Consider the following 21,712-nt stretch of genomic DNA (forward strand, 5'->3'; position numbering starts at 1 on the left):
ATCAAAGTTACACTTATGAACAGACATAATCTATTTTAATTACACACAAACACAAATCATTGTGTTGCTGTGTCTTGTTCATTCTGAATGCATCATTCAAACATGCACAGCATAGGTTGGAAAAAGTGTGTGAACTCCACCGCTAATGACATCAACAAAACTAACTGGGAGTTAGCAAACCAGTCCAGTCAGGGAAACAAGAATGGAGGTGTGTGTTAGAGCTAGTGTGATTTACAAAAATCTCTCTCTCTCTCTCTCTCACACACACACACACACACACACACACACACACACACACACACACACACACACACACACACAGAGTGAGAGAGAGAGAGAGAGAGAGAGAGAGAGAGAGAGAGAGAGAGAGAGAGAGAGAGATCTTTCCCTGGGGAAATTACTCTCTGCATTTTACCCACACCAAGTGAACGAAAGACACACACACACACACACACACACACACACACACACACAAAAGCATGATGCACATGCACTAGAGACGCTGGGGCAGGGGGCTACCCAATGAGGCGCCCTTGGAGCTGGGGTGGATCGGTGCCTTGCTCAGGGGCACCACAGCCATGGTCGCATTGGCAGGGGAGGCGCGTCTCCTTCACCACCACCGTTTCCGTTTTTTTGCGCTTGGTCGAGGGATCGAACCCTCGACCCTCCGATCACAGGCCGGTCCAAAGTCCAAGTCGCACTCTTAACCACGGCCAGGTCAATATTACTGTTTCTTATTTTAAGTCCTTGTTCTTAATAAAAGTATTTTAACATTTGAGCTTTTTAAACATGTTCACTAATGATTATTACTCTTTTCCTTCTCACTTTTGTTTTTACTGAACTGTAATAGTTACCACTGTGGTTCCTCTTCCTAATACACACAAAACAGTGTGATGGCTTCATACATAGCTAACAAATCATGTATTAATGTTTTCTACGTGAATTATAAACCATTAATTCAGAGAACCTTTACGATGCCAATTTGTGAATAACTAATTTGACTCATTGGACCATATGACCACTTATCTTTAAGACTACAATGAAGACATTAAAAACGTATTAGACTTTTCAACACCCCAACCTGGCAACCCAGATTCTGCTCTTATCAATAGCTTATAACGGATCTATTAAGCATTTGTTTTTTAACTACTGATAAAACCATTAGATTTGTAGTCGCATCAATCTACTTTGTTTTATTCAAACCCAATAAAGGTTTGTGTGTTTTAAATATCCTCTCATTAACTAACTGACCTAGGAACAGCCGCACCTACAGTAACAGGAAGTGTTAAGTGGAACAAGAGAGGCCACAGTGCTGCAGTGTTCATCAGTCAGTGTGTCCCCGGTAAAGAAGGCCACAGCCTGAACATGTCATAGTCAGGGTCCACCATGCTGCCCCGAGAAACACGTCCTGCTGGCGTCCTGTCTGATGAGGACAGATGATGCGCAGCGGTGGATAAACTTTGATCTACAAAGTGTCTCGGGCGCGAGGTTTAAATTCAGATGCCTCGGATGATGCACATATGCCGAGTGTGTGTGTGTGCGCGCGAGCGTGTGTGGCTGCTGGTCGTGTTTGCTCCTCCTCGAGAGGGAGAGAGAGAGACTTTTCGATTCAAGAGCGTAAAGGCTCTTCAACCGGAAACTGAAAAGTTTTTCTTCGAACTTTTCTCTCTGAGGCAAAAGAGGAAAACGAGACGATACTCGGTGTCATAAACGACACGGTTCCTCATTCTCAGTGCATTTTCGTGTGCTGTTAGAAATGTGTGAGCTGCCGACCATCAGGGGAGAAGTGAACGGTTTCTGGCGAGGATAAGGGCGACGTCGAGTGAGATTTTTAGGCTGCTCAACACTCATAACGGATTTTGGTCCTTTAACATGGAAGATGTGAGTAGTGGCTGCGCACTGTGATTGCTGCTTCGCTTTTTTAAGCACTTTGTACTGTCTCTGCAATGAAAGCTCGTAGTTTAATGAGAGTGAACACTTACACAGTCATTTACTGTGATGTTATAAAACTCGGGAGTAATATATTCTCCCAACCTATCGGTGTTACCAGAGTTAGGGGCCCATAGAAAGGGAAATTTAGTGCTAGCCTCCTTTATATTGTCATTAGAGAAAAAGTTTAGCTTGGGGTTTTATAGCGATACCAGACTGTCTGCTGCAGTCATCTAAAGTGAACATTATTTGGCACAACTGCACCTGCCCACCTGTCAATCTGGTGACGGACTGTATCGATAGCTGCGAACTCCGTTTGAAAAATTGTCATTTTCTTGTATCGCACCGGTTAAATGTAAACACATAACTTTGAAAACAGAAATTCAGACTTCTTCTAAGTCAAACGGACTCTGTGATAAATTCGGCATCGTTATAATCCCAATTTACCACTAATGTGAATTGCATTTCAGTGCTGTTTGGGGGTTATAAACGCCGGCGAAACGGTTCCTTTTGGCAGGAGGGAAGCACTATTCGAGAGGACTGAAATTTCGACACAAGAAGGGAAATCTGAAGGCTAGCATGTCACATTTAAAATGTGCGAATCCACAATGATACGAGAATGTGTCAGGAAAAACAAAGTGTGAACAAAGTCTTAGTTAGGCTGCGTTTCCTGACTTGATAATAACCAAGTGAATTGTGATTGATTTCTGAACGATGCTCGGCGTACCGTTGTCTACAGGGTAAGAGAACAGTAGTTTCTCATCACAGGACCGACTATTAGACTGAGGTTTGCATTTGATTCCCAGTGCAATCCCTGTATTGTAAAAAAGACCTTGGACTGACACAACCTACAGCAATGTAACTTACCATCTGATGAACTAAGTTCTTCATTGAAAGTTTGGCACTTTGAGGAAGCAAACGGAGAAAAAGGAAGTCACACCGCGTTACTGAGAGTAAGCGGGGAACTTATTGCAATATTTTCAAGTACGTAGTACCCCACCCTTCCATTGCAAGAGTGATCAAAATCTTGTTATTTAGCTGCCTTGACTTTCCATTCAGACTCCGATAATTAAATGCAGCTTTTCTTTTTTGGAACTTCCTTACTTTCCTAGAATTACCCTGCTCCAAGTCCAGACCATGTAAGCTATAGAACACATTTGAACTGTAAAGAATACATTCTTCCTTATTCTCACAAGCATCATCCAACCACAGACCATCGCGTGGGCAAGCTGTAAACACGGTGAGACATTTATAACTGAGTTAATAAAAAAAAGATGAAGATATAATATTAAAGATAGAAGTAGAGCTTAAGTTACTAATATAGCCTCTGCTTGAAGTGTTTCTACCAGATATGCACCCGAGCACCAAAGCAATATACTAGTCATATTTCCAGGTCTTGTAAGTGATTCACCAGAATTTCTCTTCAGATTGGAACAACAGAACTTTGAGGTCACTGTGATGGGTGGTGGGAGTCCGACTGGTGGCTTTCAAAGGGTGCACTGTTCATTAGTTTTTGCATGTTATCAGTGCTGTATGTGAGTGTGTGTGTGTGTGCGTGCGCGTGTTTTATGGATTGCACTGTCAGAATTGGAATCTGAGTAGATGTTTGTGCACCGGACCGTGGTGTGACTCGAGTCCTGCGTTGAATTTACGTTTCATTCAGCATCACCTGTCAGTCCTCGTACCAAATGAACACATGATGACATTATTACAACATATAGCATCAACTCCCTGAAGGGGGACATCTTGTCATTTTGCAGTGAGACATTTAAATCACGCAAAACAGCTTTTTTTTTTTCTTAGAAAAAGATTCTTGAAGTAATTTTCTTACAGCAATTGACAGACATCAAAAATCAAACGTACGTCAAAAATCAACTCTGCTAATTGGACTCTGTGGGGCTAGGTGTATTTTGTGGATTTAGTTCTTAAAGTTTCTCTGAACTTAAAATGTATTTTTTTCTCAGGTGTCACCATACATCAACTTGCGGTTTGAGTTTTTTTTTTTATTATTGGGCAGGTTGGGCAGAGACGGAAAATAGTTTGTAATATCACTTCAGTTTCCACAGATAAAACAGGCAGCTTGTAGGCAGGCAGTGTGAAGGGACAGAGGTCTTAAATTGCACTACATAGCCAAAGTTGTGTGGGCTCGTTGAACAAAGCCTGTACTAATGTTCACAGGTTATTCAGGACTATGACATCCACACCAAGCAGTGAGACTAACATGTCCAAAAACCTTTTGTACCTGGACTGTATAATATATTTCCTGACATAAAAAGTGAGGAGCTCTCCAGATTCATTTAGACTTTTATAGCTCTGAAACTGATTTTTGTTTGGATATTGTACTGTAATATGTAAAGCTGATCTGAAACCAGCGCTGGGACGTGTAATGGGAAAGTGTTTTAGTCTGAACACCCACTGCTTGGCTTGGCTGCCCTCTGACAGCTGCACATCTCTCTCCTGTTCCTTTATTTTTTTAGATTTGTCTTTTTCCAGCTCTGTTCTCTGCTTCACATTCGGCCTCACCTTCTTTAGCTTTCACCCCCAAAACAACTGGTGGTGATCATTTGTGTCCTCGCTGTGAGTCACCCCTTTTATGACCATCCCACTGACCTAGAGTGCATGGTGTGACGTGTCTGCCTGACCCATTCACCAAAGACGAAACAGACTACCACATTATGTGTCACGCAGAAAACAATTAACACTCTCTCATAATCATCCTGCCATCCAGTCCTCTGCCACATAATGAATGTGTGTGTGTGTGCGTGTGCACACATGATCTCACTGGGGCACCGCTGACAGTTTCTGGGAAAATTCCTCTATGAAAAAGAAAGTTCTCAATAGTGAATGCATGTGTGTGTTCTTGAATTTGTGTCCTTGCGAGGACAAAGAGTTGGCAAAAGATGGAAGGATGAGAAACGTGTTTCTCTGGAAGACATTTTGCTCATTTTGACAAGGAGTTCATTTAGGATGAAATATAATAAAGTAACATAATTCTCAGTCTTTATCATTCTTAATATCAGGACATGTCTGTCCAAGTGTCTTACACACACATAGAGTTACAGAGTATTTCAAGCCAAGTATTTCAGGTGTCCAGGGTAAAAGTCTGTTTTTTTTTTTTTTGTTTTTTTTTTTTTAAAGTTGGTGTTACAGTTACTTACATCTGGAGAATACAGTCCAAGCCTGTGTACGTGACTAAGACTCCTGAGTTGATTTCTGTAAGAAGATTTTAATCACACAGCCCTAGAAATATATGTGCTGCTGACAACAAAAAGCAAAAGTTAAAGAGGAAACAGAAAAATAATAACACATTTAAGGCTGTTACTAATCATTTCTTTCCTTATGAATTAATCTGCCACTTAGATTCTTGAATAATCGTGTAGTTTGAAGCATCAAAATATCAAGGAAAACATATATATTATCATATATGATAAAGAAGCAGCAAACCCTCATGTGAGAGGCTGAACCCTTAACTGGCCTGTCATTGCAGCTGTAAACACAATCTGCATATAAGGAATTCCTTCTAAGATTCATGGTCAATTCTGGATGAATTCAGCGACTGTGGTGTCAAATTGATCTGCTCATCTTTCCAGCTTCTGTTCCATAGCCACCAGGCTCAACTTTGCAGGCCTTAAATTTACAATGAATTACAATTCAGTTCAATTCAATTTTATTTATATAGCTCCTTCCACAATCATAATTGTCTCAAAGTGCTTCACAGAGAGCCAGAGCCTAACCCCAGAGCAAGCACTTAAGGCGACTTTTAACAGGAAGAAACCTTGAGCAGAACCTGGCTCATATGGGGGACCTTCCTGCTGATGCCCAGGCTGGGTGAAAGGAGGAAAAGGAAGAAGATAGGACAGCTAGGAATGGAGGAGATGGACATAGTAAATTACCTGGACATCGAAGCTGTTAAGTGATACCAAACTGACTTGGGATCAGTACAGAAAATCTACAAATCAAAATACACTCCTCTGCAAACAGTTTCCATCCACCTTCTTTAAAAAAAAAGTCACAGGTGAAACTAAAAATGTGGATGGGTATTTGTCATCAAAAAATGGGAGCTTAATCAGTAGTAAAAGTAATAATAAGAAAGTGGTGTTTCCCCGTATGTGTTCAGCAGGGCAATTTTTAACCTATTCCAGAGCCCTTTAATGTCCAAATGACAGTGGTCTCATTCCTTTGTACATCTTTTGTACGTTTGTGCATCTTACATCTTATTTCTGACATTGTCACAGTTTATGTATCTAACATGTAATGCTTATAACTTTAAAGTGAAACATATAGTCTGGTAAAATTAGACCATGATGAGGCCTTTGCTTACAAATGTAATGTCTGATGTCTGATTATAGTCTTTTCCTAAACTGGTGCAACTTTGTACTGCACACTTATGAGCTACAGTCAAATCTATTACATGCGTGTTCAGTGACAGCAGGCTCTGTTCATTATGATAGGAAGACTGTGGGTGTTAATGTGCAGTGCTGTAACGTACGGAAATGTTGTGCACATAGCCATGACAGCAATGTAAAAATAGATTTCCTCCTCGTTTTGATCTGTAATTGATCTATGAAACACTGCCCTTTCACTCTGCCATCAAATGAGGTTACTTTTTTGGCTCATAAAATGTGAATCCTTCTCCATATTGATCAATGGGATCAAGATGAATCCAAGTATATTCTATAACATGAAGGATTTAGTGTAAAAGAGTTTATCCAGTCTCCACCATAAGTGAAAAGAAGCATCAGTACTTTGTTTTTTTAACTATGAGAATCTTTATGTTGAATGCCATGACAGTGAATATGAAACACAATAGTGGCTTAGTAATAGTGGTAGTCAGTGGCTTTATCCTGTAGCTAGCAAGCTTTCTGGTCTGCCTGTGGTCTGTGGTGTGATATGTAGAACACAGGTTTAAAGATACAAGTAATCAGGAAGGGTTCCATGTAGATCATGGTATCTGGACTGAGTGAGTACATGTTGTACAGTGATTGACTACCTTAGGAATCACAATGCAACACTGACCAATGAATAAGCCCGTACCTGTTTCTGATCGTGGCGTGTTGTGTGTGGATCACTGCTGCACATTTGGCTGTTATGACACTTGGCAGTGATGACCCAGAACAGGATGTATATAACCTTGGATCTTTGACCATTTTGTAAATTAAAATCAGAACTTTATTGTTTTTCATTTTGGGTTAATAATTCCAGCTAAACGATATAGTCATCAAGCCTCACTGTCTTCTACCAGCTCGAGCAGTGAGGGGTTAGTGGGGGTAAAGTGTGAGCTCCAGTGAGGCTTGCGGTGAGTTCAAGCTGGGCAGGTCAGCGTGAAAATCAATGAATGCCAGATGCTCCATGACCTAAAACTTCATCAGAAACACATGTCTGCTGAGGTGTGTCTCTTCTATGTAAACCCGACGCTCTGTTCTCTCTCCCTCTTCTAAGACCCAGCTTGCATGACATCTTAGGTTCAGCAAATTGTAATTTTTATAACATGCATGACAGCTTTGTCTCTGCAAGTTATTTTAACCTGCACGATGTCAGATGACAGTCCTTTTCAGTGTTTACCACAACACCACAGACAGGACAGTTAATAGACTGCACAAGCATCTGCGATCAGTGTTGGGCAAAAGGTTGGGTTAGGTCTATGCTTCAGTGCAGAGCAGACTTCCTGTGTGAGTTCAAAATTGGAGCTGCTGAACTAACTATATGATATCACAGCGCAGAGCTATAGCAGTCAGCTGAGCCCTGAGTAATGGAAACCTCCCACAGCTCCACTCCAGCTCTGTTGCAAGCGTTTGGTCAGCACTGTACTGTACTGACGTCTTCCACCAGGCCCCATCCATTTTTTTTTTTTTCCATGTTCACCCAATGTCAGAGGCATGCCAAGGCCACTCTGTGCCTGAGGGTGCTTTTCTGGACTGCACAGTGAGGCTGCTTTGTCTTTTCTGTGGAGAACATATGCTAGTTACACTATCACTCTTATTTCACAGTGGTTTTACACAGTCCCTTTTTATTTTTGCCCTTCTCACTCTCTGTCCGGCATGTCTGTCTTCTCTGATTGGCCTTCCTTTCTTCGCAGCTGCACAGCTGTTTACCAAGTTGAGACACACTTGCAGTTACAGTGAAAGTGGAAAAACAGTTAGATGACCTCCCACCTAATCCTGAAAAAAAAAATATCCTGTGGAAGTTCCTCCAACAGAAACAAAAGGCTGTGAATTTTGCAGACACCTGCACTTGTCAGTGCTTTAGTCACCATGAAAAAACATGGGGTTTATACAACGCTTACTCCGCAAATCTTTATATAGATATATGTTGAGGCAAGTCTTCATTCAGGGAGTTCTGGAGCTTGGATTCACAGCCTTTTCAAGTCTCAGTCTTGGACCGCTCCTCAGTATACGTATATACGTTTCTAAATTTCACAGTATTGCACAGGTAGAGAAAGGCTGTCTAAGAGACTTTTTACATGTGTGAGACAAAGGTCAAAAGTGACTCCAGGGTTCCTCACAGTAGAATTGGAGGCTAAGGCTAAGTGCACATGGAAGAGTCAGTGCTAACATGAACAAACTATCTATTCAGTTACTGCCATTGTCTGGCCTCAGACAATGGCACTGAATATATTCCAGTCGTTTCACCAGTTTGGAAGTGTTAATTAAAGGTAAAGTATCCTTGAACAGCGTCGCAGGAGTATAGTCTAGAAGGCAGGTTGATGGTTTAGATGGAGAAACTGTTGAAGTTAGCTCAGAGAGATCTGTAGGAGAGAAGCAGTCTAAGTATAAATCAGGTGTTAGAGTCAGTTCTAAGGCCTTTCTCTAATAGTTACAGTTATATTTGTAAAGACGCTCATGTAGTCATGAGGGGTTTATGGCTTTAGAGAGCTATGACTCTGTCAGCCTGGCTACAGTTGGATTTTATATCTTATATTAATGATAAATAATTGGAGCTTGTGGCATCACAGAAGGCCTTTTTTATCTTTTCACGCGATGTTTGCTTTTAAAACACACGTTTGTGAATTGTACCACAAAGCTAGTCTTCCCTGATTCACTACCTTCTTTTTCAGAGGAGATACAGTATATATGCCATAGAAATACACCAATATATCTATTTAAAAGTATTTGCATATTTAATCAAAAACTGAAATCACAACTAATATCTCCTTACCTTATTTTGTTATGGGCTGCTGGACTCTCTATACTTTCTCTATACCTCTATGGAGGTATATTGAGTAGTAATGTTTTGGTAGGAGCTTGATATGAGGAAAGAGTTCGAGATAGCTCTGTCTGTGATCATAGATCTCAGCCTCAAGCTACGCAATGGTCTCTTTAAAATCACCTGTCACGTACTACACAGTGAACATGAACCCTGAGTGATAGTCAGCTACTGTTACTGCTGGAATCAGGCCCAGTGAGATCAAGAGTAATGCTGAAATGTTGATCAGTTAAAAAGACTTCAAAGTCCTGAGAAACCAGTGTTCATCCCTGACATTCAGCAAGGAAACTATTAAAACTATGAGAATTATAAACAGGGTGTGGCCTATTTCTCAAAACAGCAGCACTTCAGGTTTCAGAAGCTGAGGATTGTGAGACTGACAGTGCATGGTCTTGCTTATGTGCATTAATGAATCTCATAGGTAAAACACATTTTATGTATAATTATCTGTTAATTATACATGTATAACTGTTGAATAGATATTTTTGAATAAAGCAAACAATAATTCAGATCATTCAAACTGCCAACACTGGTCTGTGGGAAGAGCAAGAATTTAATTCACAAGGATATGAACATTCCCATGTTAGCTTTTCACTAGAAAAAATGCTCACGAGTTTGTTGATCAAAGCTACGTTAGCTTACAAGATAATGTAACATAACAAGCATCCATGATGGTGTAGAAATGGGCCACGTTGGAGGAGTGGTTTAAGAAGTTTGTTTGTACGAATGTTTTTTCTTTTTTTTAAAAATAATTTCTCTGTTTCCGTTACTTTTTTGGGTTTGTTTTTCGTCAAATATTTTCTAACTGCCGTGAACTTTTGAAGCCATTTTTTTTGCATCTTCCTTCTTTCGTCTTGTTTTGAAAGTGTGTAAAAAGTACTAGAGAGACAAAGCAGTATTCTGTTCCATTTTCATTATGAATGCAAAGTGTTTCAGTTCCTTTATACACTCACTGGTCAGTTTATTAGCTAAAGCTAATGCTGAGACTATGTCAGTCCTGCAGTAAAGGTTATAACGTTGAAAATGTGTTAAAGAGATGTTGATTCAACTGTGCGATGATGCAGTTTGTGCTACGGGGGGGTCACTCTTGCCTACATTCAAACCTTGAGAGCCCTGTGTTAGACAGAGAAGTAGTAGTCTGTGATGCTGTCAGATGCAGTTCAACAGCATCACAGACCACAGTCTTCAAAATGATCACACAGTTGAATCAACACAACCTTACTGCAGGACAGGTGGTTTAGACTGATTTACTTTTGACTAGGTGTCGCTCATGAACTGCCAGCTGAGTGTATTTTGTCCATGGATTCATTTCATTTAATTCGTTTTGTGTTGCCTAGCAGCTGCTGCAATCCTGATAAAATCCCCTTTTGGGCGCTTCATAAACAGTGACTAATGTTATCACATACCACCTGTCTGTGGACAAACAGGGACAGCCCAGATCATGCAGGTAGCTAATATGCAGAGCGATGCACTAAGTAGGTGTTATTCAAAGGTGCTGTAGTCGGAGGTGAGATGAGTTGTGTGACTTTGTGTTCTCAGAGTGGGCAGAAATGAAAAAGTCTGACAAGAAGTGAGAGCTGCTGTTGTTGAGAGGCCTCAGCCAGAGTTCTCTAACATCAGACTATTTTTGCAAAGATACCACAGTGTAAGCAGAACTTGGGTCTATATGTATTTGCTGCATAGCCTCATTCTGAGCCTGAAGTGGTCACATGGGCACATTTCTTCTTAGACTCCAATGACTCAGTCATCGCGCAGTGACACTGTCATATCTTACTTTATAGAACTGGGAGGTATTTTGTAGATAAAGTGCAACCTCTGCTTAAAATTCAGGAAATGATTGCTCACACTTCCCAAGACTGTAGGAGCAGAAGTGATTATAAAAAAAATGTTGCTGACTCTTTTATGGAAAGAATTTAAAAAACTTGACATATTATAAGCTGGCGTTAGAGTTTGGAGCTTCAAGAATGTGTCACACTTACTCACCCACTCGTAACGTCATCTGTGCCCAGCAACAAACAAATAATGTTGGGCACGATGATACTTAAATCTGTGGTTCAGTTCAGAGGAGGGGGGTTGCTCTACCTTCTCCTTTAAAATGGAAATGGATCATTGTTATGTTGAAAAAATCCCTCTTCTGCCTAGCATCTTCATACTGGGACTTATCTCAGTATTTGGGTTGCATTCATAGTGCCATCTATAAATGTCATCTCCCCTACACAGTTTTCTCTCCTGCAGCCCCATATCAGCATACTCCCACCTCCAAGTCAAGCTAATTATATTTATATTAATATAGCACCGAATCGTAACAGAAGTTATCTCAGGGCACTTTTCATGTAGAACAGGTCTAGACCGTACTCTTAATAATATTATTTACAGAGACATTTCCCCTATGAGCAGCACTTGGTGACAGTGGCAAAGAAGAACCTTGATTTAATGGGTAGAAACCTTGAACAGAACCCGTCGTCTGGGAGAGGGAACATAGCACAGTGCAGCTTCCACATAATAATAATAAGAATCATAATTACAAGGAGAAAACAATAGTGGGATTTGTAACAGGACTAATATTAAGACTAACAATAGTAAAAACAAATTATAAAAAGACTAATAATAGGACTAATTATGTGTATTTTGGTTTCATCTGACCAAAGGCTGTTACCAACATTCTTCAGGCCTCTTTTTTCATGTTCTTTGTTGTTGACGTCATTCAGAGAGGTGGACTTCATATAGTGTCGTCACTGTTTGATCAGAAACACAACACTATCCACAGACGATCCTTGGTCAGCCACTGCACCTTAAGTTATTGGTAGTATGGCTCTTCCTATACCTCCTAACTGCTGCTGTGTTTCATCATTTTCAGTAGCTGCTGCTTCTTCTCTTGTTCCCTCTCCCATCTTTATGAAGTCTCACAATCTGGTTTCTTACTTGTTCAGGCAGCTCGGGCAGCTTAAAAAAGCTGTGAACCTTCACAGCTTATAATGTGAACCTTCACAGCTTTTTTAATAGCCTTCATGTAATTAGCCTTAATTGGAGATCACAAGTAAAGTGACTTTTGTTGCAGTGAGGTTGTACTTTGGGGCCTGTAATTTCAATAAAGTCAATCTAACTTATTTGTTATTGGTCATACATAAGATCCAATACCCTACACTTCAACTTAAAAATAATACACTTAATATAAGATGATGCAATTTTGAATCATTTGACATTTTTGTGATATTGCACAGGTGTGTACTCAGTTTTGTTGTGTGCTGTAAGTCTGTAAGAGATGCCTTTTAGCTGTTGGGTAATTTGGATTATACATTAGAAGAAGGTACAGACTTTATAATATGCTGGTATAATAAACTAACAAATCAGTAACCCTCAGTTTAGTACAGGAATACTATGTGAGACCAGTGAGTATTAGTGGTAAAATGAAAGTGATAGTAACAGTCTGCACTGTGTTAGTACACTGCTACGTGTTTTGAGTGTGATTTCCTTCCTCTCTGTCATCATAGGGTGTGAAAAAAGACCCAGCCCAGTGTAAAGAGCCAAAGTTCCTGGGTAAGGCTGGCTGGGTGAAGAAGGCGCCTGGCAGACTGTTGGCAAGCTATAAGGACCGCTACATCCGTGTGGAAAAGACAGAGATTGCGGTGTATGAAAATGAGGTACACTATCATTTCTGCCAGTTATGTTGTCCTCTCATATAGCACTCTCACCAGTTTGTACCATATTACAGTGTCATGTAGCTGGGGATTTGTTGATGTTAATAGAATTATGTTTTATCCTTTAATTGGAATCAGATTTTCAGATAATGTTCTCATTATTTGTGTTGCAGGACCTGCAGAACTGCTTAGAAAGGCTTGACCTGGAAAACTATGACAAATGTCATGAGCTGAAGAGCACATTCAAGAAGAGGCACAGACTGATACTGATCCGAACAGCCAAGTCTGGAAATAAGGTGAGCTGAGACGTGCACTGGATGAGAGCAGAGCTGTGCAAATGTAAAATGCAACACAATATGCCATGCTAAGAGATGTAAGATATGACATCACATTTAGCAGAGCATATATTGGATAACATATCAGACAAAGGCAATAAATGATGTCTCCTGCCAGGACACTGAATGACGGTGTAGAGAACCTGTGTATCTGTGTTAAATTAAGTGTTAATTTTAGTCTTTTAAAAAATGTTTTCAGTTTCAGTCAAGTTTTGATAATTAGTTTTTTGTTAACTTTATTTGACAGAAAACTTTTAAGTCTAGTTTTGGTCAGTAACATTTTACTCTTATGTTTTGTTGCATTTTTAATTTTATGTCCTCTACAGTTACCGTGGTTACAGCTGTCTCTATCTTTGTTGTATAGTTACCGTGGTTACAGCTGTCTCCATCTTTGTTGTATAGTTACCATGGTTACAGCTGGCTCCATCTTTGTTGTGTGCAGTTACCATGGTTATAGCTGTCTCCTTTCTTTGATGTGTCGTTTCCATGGTTACAGCTGTCTCCATCTTTGTTGTGCACAGTTACTGTGGTTACAGGTGTCATTTATCATCTGCCCCATTGTGTGTGGAAAAGACATGTTCCTTTTTTCCCACAAACTTTTGAATATGTGTATTCAAACATAGTTTAATGCAGATCTATGTAAATTGTTAAGGACCCATGGAAGCAGTGTCAACTGTGAAAGTTTATGGATGAGCCGTCCTTGAGAAACATAAAAAGAAAAACATTAACTTAACTGATGATGTAACCGATGTCATCAACTATGATAATGGCGCATCGCAAATAGCTGCAAATGGCTGCGCCTGGTCGTATTCCTATATTACCTTGTGTACCTGCACTTTCTATCCAGATGCCACCCCTTGCCCAAACCAAATGGAGTATTTCCAGTCTGACACAGACAATATCCTGTATGCTACATGTGTGAAAGGGCTACATTTCCCGACAGTTCAGATGGGAAAATGGCTAAGCCCATCCCAGCCAAATTTGGGTGACAGGCAGGGTACACCCTGAACAGGTCTCCAGTCTATCATGGGGCTGATATACAGAGACAAACAACCATTCATTTTTTCCAGTTGACCTAATCTGCATGTTTTTGGACACTGTACTCCAGAGGACCTGGAGGGAACCCATGCAAGCACAGGGAGAACATGCGAACTCCACCTTCTTGCTGTAGGGCGACAGTGCTAACCGCTGTACCACTGTACTGAAACCCACAGAGTTATCACCCAACTTTTTTTTTTTGCTATGTGTTATGTGTGCATTATCTTCAGTGTGAATTCAGTGCTACACTTAGTTATATTTTTGAGCAAAAAATTTCATAATTTCATTATGCCCTTGCAACACAGTAAATCACACCGTGACAGCTGGCATGACATAATAGCAAAACAACAATATGAACAGTATGAAACGTCAGAGTTTCATACTGCATCCAGTGTGAAAACAGCAGAGTGAAGAAATGTACTTTACTCATCAAGATAACTATCACAGCACGTGGTCATCACTCATGAAAAGACAAGTGCTGCTGGTTCAAATTGCATTTGAACTTGATTATGTTCATGCCTGAGAAGCTGTCAGTCTAAACCAGAACATATCAATATGTAACATATAACATATCAGTTGTTGTGTTTGCAGCTTGTTCTGCTTGGCTGAGCTGCCAAAAAAAAAATCTACTTTAAAGGGGTCACCCCAATGTCTGAAGGTTCACCAGACCATTGAATTGCAATGTCCCTGCGCTGAATCATGTCAGGGGGCTTTGTTGCATATCACTGTCCCTGTAATAATATCTCAAAATGCCCCCAAACACCAAAATAATGCAGCTATTAAAAGATGTAATATACACATTTTGCTGCAGCAGTGTGTCTGTGTGTGTGTGTTTTACTGTGTGTAAGAGAAAGAGGATATACATACTACTTCACAAACATACTGTTGCTTTTCTTTTTGGTCTTAGATCTGTCTGTATGCAGTGTGCATACACTAAAGAGTGAGTCAGACACCAGTCTGCACTGCACTTATGTAACTTAGCCTGCAACCTTTAGTGTCTTCTAGACTTGAACTTTGTGTTTGGAACACTTAATGTTCCAGGTGCTCTGTGGTTCTGGCTCTAGAACCCGTGGAGTGTTTTTTGATTATAGTATAGTAGCGCCGTACTTTGGTGATGATGATTTAAAAAAAGAACTCATGAGTAAGACACGCTAGTTACATTGGCAGCCGTAGGAAAGCTGAGTCTAAACCACATGTTTTGGTGTCCTTTACCTTTATTATTTTAGGAAGAAAGGGAAGCAAAAAAGGGGAAGTGTTGATGCAAACTATTGTTTTTGCGAGTTGAAATAGATGATCCACCGTTATGCAATCGCCTGTTTAAATTCTGAGCTCCTGAATCTGTTGATAGTTTGTGCTCCATAGAGGTTGTTCAGTGTGAATGAAGTGAGTGTGTCTGACCAGGATGTGAAGAGCTACTTGGCTGCCTCTCGGTTTCTCCTTGGTAACCCTGTTCCCTGTTGCTCGGCTCAACCATGCCAAAAAGACAAAAAAGATTTTCTTGGAGTACCACAGCAGCAGCGTGTCCCGCAAGCAACGGTCTGTGCCTGCTCAGACACAGAAATGTTTGAAGAGGTAGAGTGAGTGTCAGAGAGGAAATCAGTCAAGTCATACCACACACAGTTTATTGAACAGGTTCTTATGTGAAAATACTTAGAGGACAGGGGAAAGTTTGGAATTGTAGCATCCTGAGCTAAACAGAAATCAACAGTTACAGTTTTAATGCAAGTTTATTCATTTTTAAAGAAATTCAAGGCAATATCATGACACAAGGCTGACTTTTCCAAAACAGCTCAAAGAGACTTTCCATTAGCAGAGGTTAGAGATGTCTGCCTTGTTGCCATATGCCAGTGTTGGACTGATAAATGGTGACGTCACTTTGTGGTGCACCACTGCTGCTGAACACATGCAGGGGGTAACACTGAGGTTTACCACATCTCATGGGACACACTTGGGTTAAATTGTCACCCTCCACCCCACAAATACAAATACAAATACAAATACTGTTCATGGCACAGTTGAGCTCAGATGATTTGTTGGAAGAAATAAGTCGGAGCAAACAAACTGTTTCACTGTTACAATCAGATGGCAGTAAAAAAAAAAAACACTCAGGAGCTGAGAGGAGAAATATGATTAATAAAGCAATTCATCTGAGTTATCTAGAAGCACATAGGTCTACTGCACATAAAAGAGATGTAGCATGATATTATTTGATGGTTTCTGTCTGATAACATGTATAAATATTTATACATACAATATTTATACAAATTTGTCTCCTGTCAACCTGACCACCCACCCTGAGTCCAGTTCTCTTGGAGGCTACTTCCCATTAAACTGAGTTTTTCCTCTCTATTGTTACCAAGTGCTCCTTCATGGTGGGATCTGTTGGGTTTCTCTCTTTAATATTATAAGGTCTTGACATCACTCTGGAAATTGCCTTGAGATAATGTATGTTATGTTGTGGTGCCATATAAATAAAACTGGATTATAAATATAAGTCCTTGATAAAAGTATGTAATACTTAAGTTGTCTTTCAGATAAGCAGTAGTAATGCTGTCAGTCTCATTAAGAAAAAAAAACAGATCGGTATGTGTGGAAATTCTGCCATATTTGTTGTGTTTTGGTGGGAGGGCTCAGACCACATCTTGGATCAAAAAGAAAATATGTAGTGTGAAACATAGGTATCACAGAGGTACATAAAATCTGCTGTATGTTTTACCTGTGATCATCAACCATATTTGAAATGATTTTGAAATGACTGTTGTCTCCATTATGACTGACAGGTCCATGATGTGAAGTTCCAGGTTCAGACTGCAGAGGAGAAGGAGGCCTGGATTAAAGCCCTGGCTGACGGCATCAATCGAGCAAAAAACAAAGTCTTTGATGAGGTAAACATCCATCTGATCCACACAGTGACAAGCATCTTATCATTTCAGTCAGTGTCATCCTTCCTTTTTATACATGCTCAGCTTTTTATCATGGGAATGAATAAGTGTAATGTTTTCACAGGTCAAGGTTGATAACAGCAGTAATTTAGAGCATGTAACTAGAACAAGGCCCAAGGCGAACCGTAACCGGCGGCCACCAACCAGGATACACATGAAAGAGGTTTGTGTGTGTGTGTGTGTGTGTGTGTGTGTGTGTGTGAACGTGAGAATCCATTCCTTTTTGTTGTGATACAGACTCTGGGTGGTTTGCTGTCACTAGTAGGTCTAGAATTGAATCTCAACTCTATGTTGCGTTTTCTTCTTCTTCCCCAATTTGGATGGGTTTCTTATTGGTTCAGACTCATGCCCATATTTCTATTGCTCACATAAAGTATTTTCTTTTGGTTTCCGAAATTCAAAGTTCAAAAAAGCAAAATAGCTAAAATGTAATAATTATATATACACTATAACTATATACATTATTGTACATGTGTATCGATAGATTTTTCTATAGATATTATAATGTATATTTTCACATCTTTGTTCCTAATTATTTTTTACCAGAATCACTATTGTTATAGACCTATCATTCTAATTGCCTGTGCTTAGTTTCATCACTGTTCAACTGACATCAATAAAAAGTCAACACATTTATGATCCCATCAGTTAAGGAAGCAGCAAGAGTTTTACTGACTGAAATGAATTTGTGAATAAAAAGAGTGTTTTTGTTAAAAAGAGAAACCCGGAGCACCCCAACCCTAGCCCCATGCTCCATCATGTTTTTTACCTTGGTCTGTATTAGCAACTGGTCCTTATGTATGTACAGCTTTTATTTGAGAATTTAAGGTATATCAACTTTTAATTTTAACAATCTCTTGTCTGTCTGTTATCTTTTTTGCCTTCTAGGTAGCTGGTATGTCATCTGATGGTATCCTGCGTTTGGATCTTGATCTTGAAGATGCCATAATGCCTAATGGGACCCACTGTGTCAATGTTGATGGTACTGAGACCTCCAAAGAGACCATCAAAGTGGCAACACCTGTGTCCAATGCCAGTGAAGCTGCAGAGAAACAGTCAGGGCCAAGTGATAAGGCGGAGAAGGGGGCTCAGTCCGAGCCAGAGGTCAGTCCCCAGAAAAAGGTCATCAAACCCCCCATGCCCCCTACAAAAGAGGCTAAACCTGTTTCAGCGCCCGAGAATGAACCGGATAAGGAGGATGAACCACAGAAAAAGGTCTATATAATGCTACATAACCCTTATACAGTGCAGAAATATTTGTGGATGACTTTCTCTTTGAATAACTTGGCCTATAAAATATGATTAATCTTTTTTAAGGTCCTGAAGCCACCTATGCCTCCATCTAAAGAAGCCAAGTCCTGTATTTCACCTACTGAAGAGGTTTCGGAGGAGGCCACAGTTGAGGAGACGTCTGAAAAGGGCCCTGATGCTACAAAAAAGACAGGCCCACCACCAACCCCTCCCAACAAACCCAGCCTCCACAACTCCTTGAGCAATCTTGCAGAGGCCTCACAGTCCATGCCTCCTACTCCCCCATCCAAAGAGAAGAAACCCTCCCATCCTGCTGTGGCTCCAGACCAAGAGGTTCAAGGCACAGCTGAGGATACGGAGGAGGAAGAAGACAGCAGGAAGGAGACAACAGGAACAGCTATGGAAACAGATGAAATGGACCCCTCGATGTCTGGTCATGAGAGTCCCAGCACAGAAGTACAGGTGTGCGAAGAAGAGAAAGGGGATACCATAAGCACTCCTTGCCCTCTTCTGACCTCCAAAAAGAAGCCTGAGAATCAGCCAATCGAGAGACAGGACCATACTGCATCACCGCAAACATCCTCAGATACCTCAGACAATTCAATTCAAGCAGAAGAAGGGCTACCCAAGAGCGAAGTCCTGTCTGTATCTGTCTCTTTGAATGACCCACTCACCGACAGTAGACAGGAGGAGAAGTATGTAGACAGCGGTCAGCAGTCAGGCGATAACAGTGAAGGCTCTGACAATGAAGACACACTGGCAGCATCCACAGTGGCATTTAGAGGGAGCCATGCCGATTTGGATGTGCTGGACGCCAGCGAGGACAACAATGAGATCTCTGTTAGTTTAAGGCCAACACAGGCTGCAACCAAGTCTCAAGTTAGATCAAAGGTGTGTCCACCCTCAAAGCCCACTACTCCTGTCAAACCCTCTGCCAAGGCCAGGTCAGCCTCCATCGGAGATCTGCTGACTGACTCCTCAGGCTGCATCCAGGAGAGGCAGCATGCCAGAGATGTGGCTGGAAGTGACAGGTCTTCTGCTGATGGTGTCATTCAACTTGAGACTGAAGTGGCACTGGAGAAGGAAAAGACAAGCCAGCTCATGAGGACAGCGTCCCAGTCCCAGGGGGGAGGCAACAAGGAGGGCATGCCAGAGGATCTGCTGGCCAAGGCCATGGATAGGCTGGAGAAGGCCGAACATGTCCTCAGGCAGGTCAAGAAACTGAAGCTCACGTCAAACAACAGGAAGAGCTGGTGAATGTCAGTGATAGCAGATTGACTTGAAATTGGCCATTAGCATAACCGCCTGGACAGTGATTGTTCAGTTATAGCTTAGCAATCTTAAATAGGCACAGCAGGCTCCAGCTTTGGATTCTCCATGTACAGATTGTTTTTCTTGGCTTTTCCAAAGTTGGAAAAACAAGAGAAAAAGCGTGAGGAATGGATTTCACAGTGTTTGTCTGCTCTAATATAAGCTGCAATCATTAGCATGTCTGGCTAACTAGCTTACTACCTATAGTAGTAACTAAGCAAGACTTCCAAGGTCACATAGCCATAATCATTAACTGGCTGCCTTAGTTTGTGGGGTTACAGGTTACAAAAACGACCCCTCAGGACTAACACATTCACTATGTACTATATCCCCATGGTGTGGAGGCCCATGCCAAATGATTTCAGATACACTTAACACTCCAACAACCTAGTTAACAATAACCAAGCTAACAATAATCTGTTTGTCTAATACATCCAAAAAGCCTTTCCCCTTTTAACAGTATGAGAGAAACATACTGAACAGAGACATTATCCAGCTGATAAAATCTGACGACGATGGTCACCTCAGCAGGGTAAAATTAACCACTGTGCTAGAAATGGGAAGATGCTTTTGTCTAACTGTCTGAAATCAAAGACCTACTCGTTCAGAAATTACCATGTGACAGTGGGAAGCCTGACAGGTGTAGGATTATCAGCTATCTGGGTCGGTGGCTTAGTGAACGGTCATAAAGACTTGGGCAGAAAGTCGCTCTGTTCTTTTGCAGGGTTATGCAGCACATGCACCTGTTTGCTCATAATTAACTAAGTGCAATTATTTCTAGTTTAACTTTCTCCGCAGCTGAAAGGAATGCTTAATGTCCTACTGTGTATTGTTTATTTTTTTTATATGAAATATCAGACATTTTCAAGAATAACTATTTGAAAGCTAATATGAGTATTAATAACATAATGACAAACCAGTACTGTTACTACATTGAGAACATGCAAAAAGTACTCAAAAGTGTTAATAATTACACAATAGTTTAAATGGTTTACTTTGTGGATTCATGAAGCCTTTTCTCCTATTTTCAGATGGCATGTTTTTGCTGGAAGTTTATATGAGGGAATTTATACTGTACCTACTTTATACTTATACTGCAGCACGTGCTGTTTATTGATGTTGAGGAAGGACGTGCCAACATAGCTCAGGAGTTTTCTGAAATGTATCTTTTCAGACTAATCATGTGATTTTATCAGATATTTTTCATCAAAGGAGAACTGTTCCCTGAAGGATTACGGTTTCTTCTAAAGAATAATATGTTTTTTATACTGATATTGTACATAGCACAGAACAAAGAGCTTGTAGCAGGCGCTTTGGCTCTCACTAATCTTTATTACAATTCATTTTTACACAAATTTGCTTTTATGAGGGACATGTGCTTATCAGGGACGTTCCTCACTACCCGGAAGAATTTCCCCCTTTTTCGTCCAGTGCTTTGTTAAAAGATATGGTCGTTTTTAAGACTATTTTTAATTATGCCATGCCATTTAGAGTCTGTAAGAATATTTTTTAACATTAGACATCATTTTGTACTCTTGGATAAAATTTGCTATTACCCAAATAAATAAAGGGAAACTATCCATTAATGTTTGTGTCTTTAGTGTGTTTTATTGTTCCTCTAGAAAGCATCTCGGAGATTTCTTTAAAAAATGATTCATCTATTCCAGTTTACTTTGCATTATTGTCTGTTATTGGTTTCCTGTGAGGGTGGTATCAGGGTTTTCATTATTTGGCTTTTAGAAAGATCTAGTTTATCTAATCCTACATTTTTTTCAGAATCATTTTTTTTTCATGTGGCCCTAAAACATAGCTGAAACCTGCCAACTTGATTTTTTATGTAATTAATTTTAAGTTGAAACAATATTTTATTGGTTAATTGGCATAAAATTGACTTTTACTAAACAATCATTTTTTCAAGCAAACTACCCAAACATTGGCTAATGCTAGGTAAGCCTTTGCAGCTTTCCTGTTTTATTTTAAAAAATGTATTTTTATTACCTATTTATTTAAAAACCTTTCTGAGACGTTTTATTCATAACACAAGATGAAACATAACTGATTGGTT

The 21,712-nt window shown here is 40.3% G+C and overlaps 1 protein-coding gene across 1 annotated transcript; it reads left to right on the plus strand.

The window, feature by feature from the left end:
- The first annotated feature begins 1,618 nt into the window (after window positions 1–1,618).
- On the plus strand, window positions 1,619–21,231 carry plekho2 (pleckstrin homology domain containing, family O member 2). The gene is made up of 7 exons (XM_041040834.1): window positions 1,619–1,881; window positions 12,624–12,773; window positions 12,944–13,066; window positions 16,924–17,028; window positions 17,150–17,248; window positions 17,974–18,300; window positions 18,403–21,231. Exons 1-7 carry the CDS (start codon window positions 1,873–1,875, stop codon window positions 19,591–19,593), a joined length of 2,004 nt encoding a protein of 667 aa, XP_040896768.1. The 5' UTR covers window positions 1,619–1,872; the 3' UTR covers window positions 19,594–21,231.
- The last annotated feature ends 481 nt before the right edge of the window (window positions 21,232–21,712 follow it).

This window comes from Toxotes jaculatrix, chromosome 1, assembly GCF_017976425.1.
Source record: "Toxotes jaculatrix isolate fToxJac2 chromosome 1, fToxJac2.pri, whole genome shotgun sequence".
In the NCBI taxonomy this organism is placed as follows: Eukaryota; Metazoa; Chordata; class Actinopteri; family Toxotidae; genus Toxotes; species Toxotes jaculatrix.

Excerpts from the sequence above, each read along its gene's own strand:
- plekho2 (XM_041040834.1), top strand. Across the intron at positions 13,067-16,923 it reads CAGCCAAGTCTGGAAATAAG|GTCCATGATGTGAAGTTCCA; the intron begins GTGAGCTGAGAC and ends TATGACTGACAG. Across the intron at positions 17,029-17,149 it reads AAAACAAAGTCTTTGATGAG|GTCAAGGTTGATAACAGCAG; the intron begins GTAAACATCCAT and ends ATGTTTTCACAG.